The sequence below is a fragment of the Xiphophorus couchianus genome, chromosome 21 (genome assembly GCF_001444195.1).
Source record: "Xiphophorus couchianus chromosome 21, X_couchianus-1.0, whole genome shotgun sequence".
NCBI classification, from domain to species: Eukaryota; Metazoa; Chordata; class Actinopteri; order Cyprinodontiformes; family Poeciliidae; genus Xiphophorus; species Xiphophorus couchianus.
This window is the reverse complement of record NC_040248.1, coordinates 19,606,961-19,613,761: the sequence shown is the minus strand read 5'-3', so window position 1 is coordinate 19,613,761 and position 6,801 is coordinate 19,606,961. Positions and strand designations below refer to the sequence as shown.

At 46.4% G+C, this 6,801-nt stretch overlaps 1 protein-coding gene across 1 annotated transcript; it reads right to left on the bottom strand.

The window, feature by feature from the left end:
• Nucleotides 1-2,723: 2,723 nt before the first annotated feature.
• Nucleotides 2,724-5,850, bottom strand: fzd8a (frizzled class receptor 8a). The gene has a single exon (XM_028005616.1). The coding sequence runs from the start codon at nt 5,373-5,375 to the stop codon at nt 3,639-3,641; it is 1,737 nt and encodes a 578-aa protein (XP_027861417.1). The 5' UTR covers nt 5,376-5,850; the 3' UTR covers nt 2,724-3,638.
• Between the last annotated feature and the right edge of the window lie 951 nt (nt 5,851-6,801).

The following is a 6,801-nucleotide window of genomic DNA, read 5'->3' as shown; positions in this document are numbered from 1 at the left end:
TATATATAAACACCAAAACAAACAAACAAAAAAAAAAAACCCATCGTGATCTATACGCAGGATTAATCACGCTTTATGTTCTGGATGTTCTGCTTGGATCAAACTCGGATGACCCACTCGACACGTCGCACAGGAACTATAACGTTTCGTCCTGACGGGGCTTTTTTTAAAAAAAAAACAAAAAAAAAAACGACGGCAGTTTTATTCACCAACATCCGGTGTCAATAAGAGCTTAAAAAGTCCGACACTGAACTAAATGGCTTCCATGTTCTTTGTATACAAAAGTACGGCGAATATTTCACTTTCACTTACTCATTTTGACACAAATTGGCAAAAAAAAAGTATCCACGCCATGGAAACTACGCATATGACAACCGTAAACGTGAAAATATTTTACACGATATTTACCCCAACAGAGTGTTATATAACGGTGTAATGGATGGACAATAATAAATACTTTTCAAACTTATTTGGTGATCTGAATTTTTTAAAACCAAATCCACCTGCGTGTAATTTCCTCTCAGTGGAGCCTCAGAGGGAAGAAGGAACTCAGGTTGAAGGAAGTCCAAACGCTACAAGATGGCGGTGACCGCATCACAAGGTGGGCGGATTGATAAAAAAAAAAATCGATTAAGAAGTCAGTATCAGAATCAGATTGATACTTTAAGTTATTTAGTTTTGCATTGCAGTTTCTCAACTCTACCTCAAATAAACTTTTATTTTGATTTCGCCTCAAATGATTGGTATTTGCACTTTATTTAGGAAAAACACAAACCTATGTTAAAATGTTATGAAAGTGTGGTAGATGCACCTAAACGTCTATATTCTGTGTAAGAATGTTGACTTTACTCAAACTAAAGATTGGATTTCCCAGATTTTTCAGTTTGAGGTTGTTTTCCTCAATCAACAATTTTCTTTTTTGTTTTGAGGTATTTTAAATTGTATTTATTTATTCTTTTTTTTTTAAACCAAGAGTTCCAATAAGTTAATTTGGAAACTTCTTTAAGGAAATGTTTATTATGTATTTACAGTTGCGTGACTTAGTATCATGCAACCTCAAGTCATTCCAATTAATTTAGACCATCTTCACTTTAACTCTTAATGCAAAAGTTCAGTTCAGTCAAGTGACAAGTCAGAATTGGACCTTTTGGAGAAAAGGCTGTGCTGTGCTGGTTTCACCACTAGATGGAGACACACGGTTGTGCCAGAGTTGTTACACTTGGAGTAAAAAGGCAAAAAAAAAAAAAAAAAAAAACAAGCCACAGGAGCCAATTTCTTTGAGTCAGAACCAAAAGTTTTTAAAGAAATCCACAAAAGATGAGTAAAATTACTCCAACCTATTAGTTTTCTGTACAAAACTCTTTTTGATAGCCCTTTTGTGCTCTAGAGAAGAAGTATTTCTTGCCTGATGTCGTTTCTGTAAGGTTTACACGGCTGATTTATGCAGCAAACAGATGCACATCTGTGCTGAACCCAATGGAAGTTAAATTTTACTGTGCGAGTGTAAAGGAACCGAGTCAAAGCGAAGCCCCAAACTATAAAAAAAGAAAAAGAAAAAAACCCTCCTGTGACCACCAAGCGTCAAATCAAAGGCAATGCTCCGTGGGGTTACAGTGTATCATCCCATGCCAGCACATTGGGTTAATTGGGACCAAACCAGATACATTTGTAGCAAAAATTTAAAAAAGAGCCTTGATTAAGGGCCCCTAAAGATGTGAGATCATGTGAACAGACCACCTGTGGGGCTTTCTTTGCTATTTCAGCATCATTCATGTCAAGGCCCCTGCACTCACTGACACAGCTTGAGCCGAGAGAGAGAGAAGATGTTTCAATTGAGCCGCTGTAAGGGAAACGACACAAGAAGCAGGGGCTCTGGCAGGTTTCAGCTCCCACAAATACCTCCCCTCTCTGGAAAAAGAAGAAGAAGGGGTTTCAAAAAAACAAACAAAAAAACGCTCTCAATTGTAAGACGTCCATCAAAGCGTCCAAATGGGGACGTTTAGGGGGAACCTTGGGCTACATCAGACAGACACTTCTAATGCTCTCCACCTTTATTCCAGGCTGTTAAAGAAAAGAAAGATCAAAGTTTCTGCAGATGAAAAGGGTCCGTTCCCTGCATTTATACCCCCCTTACCCTCTGCCACCCACCACCATTCACCCAACTCCCTCCCTCCTTTACTAAACTAAGAAAGCAGGCTTCAGCAAGCATGTGAAGAGGACTTTTAACAATTATGGAGATGCTCCAACTCAACCCCTGCCTCTAATTACCAGCCTCTGATGGTTAGAAAGGGCTTCCCTTTTCTTTAGCTCCCAGGAAGCTGCCACCCTCGACAAGGAGTGACCATCAAATATTCCTGCAAAGCAGCGCGGGATGCAGAGGGTTCCTAAATGTCCTGGGTTAATGGGGCAGGGGGGTGAGGACCACCGATAACTTTGGTTTTTAAGACGTTTTACGAAGTTGTAGTACTTTTAGGGACGCAAACCAAGAATCAGCTATGGATGTTGGAATGTAGAACGCCACAAAGTTCCACCCCTTAACTGTCACCCTTAAAACTTTTGGATTTTTAAGGGTGGGTGAACAATGGATCCATGACAAGGATGGCGTTCAAAACAAACGCATGAATGCTGTAGTGTGCTTCTTTACATTGATTTTTAGGTAAACAAAATTTAATACTCAAAACTTCAGCACTTCGCTCAAGTACGGTGGGAAAAACAGCGCAAGCTTGACATTTATCCAATGTTTTATTGTCAAAATAAAAGTCATATTTGCTTTGTCAGGAAAAAAAAACAAGAGGCATCTCTACACTTTGTACACATTTACAATATCTTATAAAGGTTTCCTTTATACACAAATATACACAGTTGTATTTTACATTAGCTTTATATAAATACATTTCAAATTACAAAATAAAGGACCCGTAAAAAAAAAAAGAAAAAAATACTTGGGCACGATTAAGGCTTTAATTTACCCCCCTCCCCTACTTTTTCCTCTCTCTCTCTCTGTGTGATTGAATTCTGCATTTTTATCTGCCAGAAAGTAGATAAAATCGTTGTAAAAAAAATTGCTTACACTCAATAAGTAATGCCCTGTTTTCTCAGTCTGTACCTCTACCAGAGCCGACCCAAGGTATATGCAAACCAGGACCGCCGCCCTTCCCCCAAAGAGCACTTGACTATACACAGAACCAGCTTGCAAACACTTTAATAATTTAACCAGTTTCATATTTTAATTAATTTCTGCAACTTCAACCTTTCTGTGACTTTTTGTCCGTACGTCTACCTTTCTTTATAGTTTGGGATCGAAACTTTAAACTTTACCCCAAGTCGCTCCAACTCACTCAAGTGCATAATAGTTGTGATAAATGTGATGGAGCCCCCACTGCCCCCATCCTCATCCTCGAAATGAAATTCTGCCTTGGGCCTCACATAACCTTGGACCGGCCCTGTCTAATACATATAAACAGAAGGGAATTAGCTTGGTGTGAATGCCAGGTACAGCTCAGCAGCAGTTCATTACAATGCAAATTGTTTCAGAACACCATGTGATGGGTTATCTCCCAAACAATTAGCAGTCCTCCATAAGCCGCTTTTACACCCCCCAAGCCCCTCACCATGCTACCCCCTCCCCCTCCCCACATTCAGACCTGGGACAGCGGCATCTGCTTGGGGCAGGACACGGAGCTGGCCGTGCCCGATCTCCACGTCAGTCCCGTGCTGACGTCGCTGTACATGGAGCCCCCCGTGCCCTTACTGCCCCAGCAGCAGCGGGTGCAGAAAGTCCTCCAGGAGTCCACGGTCTTCCCGGACCAGATCCACACGCCGGACGTGATGCCAACCAGAAGGCACATGAAGTACTTGAGCATGAACACCGCGTAGTCCGGGCTGCGGCGGTCCCGCTCCAGCAGGCAGTTGGAGCAGTTGTGCGTAATCTCCCAGCTCTGCCGGTTGTGCTGCTCGTAAAAGTAGCAGGCGACGATCACGGTCGCCGGCACCGTGTAGAGCACCGTGAAGATCCCGATCCGGATCATCAGCTTCTCCAGCTTGTCGGTCTTGGTGCCGCCTTGCTTGATGACGCTGCGGATCCGGAACAGCGACACGAATCCGGCCAGGAGGAACATGGTCCCGATGAATAAATAAATCACCAAAGGCGCCAGGACGAAGCCGCGCAGGTTGTCCAAGTTCTGGTTCCCGACGTAGCAGATCCCGGCCACGGAGTCTCCGTCCACGGAGCTGAGCGCCAGCACCGCGATGGACTTCATGCTGGGGATGAGCCAGGCGGCCAGGTGGAAGTACTGGGAGTAGCTGGCGATCGCCTCGTTGCCCCACTTCATCCCGGCCGCAAGGAACCAGGTGAGGGACAGGATGACCCACCAGATGGAGCTGGCCATGCCGAAGAAGTAGATGAGCAGGAAGACGACGGTGCAGAGCGCGGGGCCGGTGGTCTGGTAGTGGATGTGCTCCAGCTCGAACTCCCGGTTGCACGCCACCTTCTCGTGCCCAGCGATCAGCCGTACGATGTAGCCCGCCGACACGAACATATAGCAGGCGGACAGGAAGATGATCGGCCTCTCCGGGTACTTGAAGCGCTCCATGTCGATGAGGAACGTGGCCACGGTGGCGAAAGTCGACACGAAGCACAACACGGACCAGAGTCCGATCCAGAAGGCGGTGAACGCCCGCTCGTCGTGCGTAAAGTACGGGTTGTGGCACGGCATGGCGCAGTTGGTGATCTGGCCGGTTTTGACTCGGTTGTACAGCGGGTGGCGGTCGGTGTTCACCGGCACCATGGGCTCCAGACACTTGCAGCCCGGCTCGCACGGAGCGTTGGGCGGCTTGTACTTCCCGAGTCTGCCGGGCTTGCTTTTAGCCGGGCTAGACCCTTTCCCCGGGTGGTTGGTGGGCTTCGACAGCACGGGGGAGACCGTGGTGGAGTCCGTCCGGTTGTAGTCCATGCACAAGGTGTCCGGGTTCCCCTGCACCGGCAGCAGGTCGCACTTCATCCTGTCCGGCCAGGGGAAGCCGTACTGCCTCATGAGCGGCGCGCAGCCGGCCCGGGCTCTCTCGCACACGCTCCGGCACGGCGGAAGGGGCTTTTTGTAGTCCTCCAGGCAGATCGGGGTGTACATGCTGCAGAGGAAGAACTTCAGGTCCGGCGAGCACTGGATCTCCACCAGAGGCCAGAACTGGTGCACCTCCAGACCGGCCTCGTCCTGCGTGTCGTGGTTGAACTGATTGGGCATGTAGGTGTAGTTGTAGCCGATCCCCTTGCACAGGGGCACGACTATTTCCTGGCAGGTGATCTCCTTCGCCGCGGTGCCGCTGGATCGGGGAAGGAGAGCGAGGCAGAGGAGCAGGTAGATCCCGAGCAGGTCCATGACTCCGGCGAGTCGCGTCCCCTCCCCTGTGCGGCTCGGATGGGAGCGAATCGGGTCAGATGTCGCGCGCCGAGCCCATCTCGTCTGCCTCGGGATCCTGCATGGAGTTGCACGCGACGTGCAAGCCGTGTTTACTTTGAGCCGAGGAGGAGCAGCAGCAGGAGGAGGAGGAGGGAGAGGGGTGGGGGTGGGGGGTAGTCAAAGATGGCTGAGATGAGATTTCAGTTCCACAGCAGCTGCTGTCAGTATCCAGTTAGTCCTCCAAAAATAAACATAATTAAAAAAAATAAAAATAAAAGAAAGAGATAAGGGAGAGAGAAAAAAACACAGCAACCAGGGCGCGCGGCTGCCCGGACGACGTAAAACAGAAACGTGGCGGCCTCCTTTTCTTCCCGTCCAAAAACACGATGACTGCATTCAGTCTGCTCCCCCCCGCCACAACGTCGCGCGGCGCTTCCATACAAATCATGAGCTCCACGACGGAGCGTCGCTCGTTTATACTGGAGCCTGGCTGGACACGCCCCCCGGCGCGACTCGGCGAATCGCAGAGCGGCAGAGGCGGAGCTTGCCCCTCCAGTCACTCACTGTTTACATACTCAAGCCGTAATGATACACAATTTCAGCTCTACTCCCATACATCTGCTAAGAAGAATATATTCTCTGTGGTTAAATAAGCGCTTTCTAAACATACACATCATGATGAAAAATATATAGCTATATATATATAGCTGGAATTATGAAATCCTTTCTTATTAAAGGGGGTATTGTGTAATTTTATAGCATAATTAAGTAACTGTTCAGATGTTATAAAAATGCTCTCTATATAAAAAATGACAAATAAATAGGAGTTTGCAATGTAACGCTTTGAAATAGGGTCTCTCTCCCTTTAAGAAGTTGCTCATTTGCCGTTAGTGTATCATCACTTTCTCCAGTAAGGCTTTAACTATGTTCTTACCAGCGTTGCACTCACAAGTAGTTCATATGAGAAGCCCAGCAGATATTCAGTTCCGTCAGGTGTTTGCTAATTGCTATTGCCACTGGTCTGAAGGAACTGCGTCACGGGAGATTAAAGGATTTCTCCAGCATGCATGAAAAAAAAAAGAAATCTAGGCAACACGTGACTTATGTTATTGATGATGGAGTAACATTATAACATGACGTAAAGCTTAAAAAGTTTTACATAATACTGCTCCTTTAATTAATTAAGGAAAAGTGCTGAGAGCAATGCCATTCTGTAAGAAGTCTAATAATAAGTCTTGTTTACAATGAACAATTTCCTGGCTATTTCATAGCTGCAAAGCCACGACGTAGCTATTGCGTAATTATAACTCAATTGATATATTTATATCTCAGTCAACTTCACTTTAAATCTCTGTTCGAAACAGGTTTCCGTACTGAGGACCGTTTCTATGAGAGAGAGAGAGAG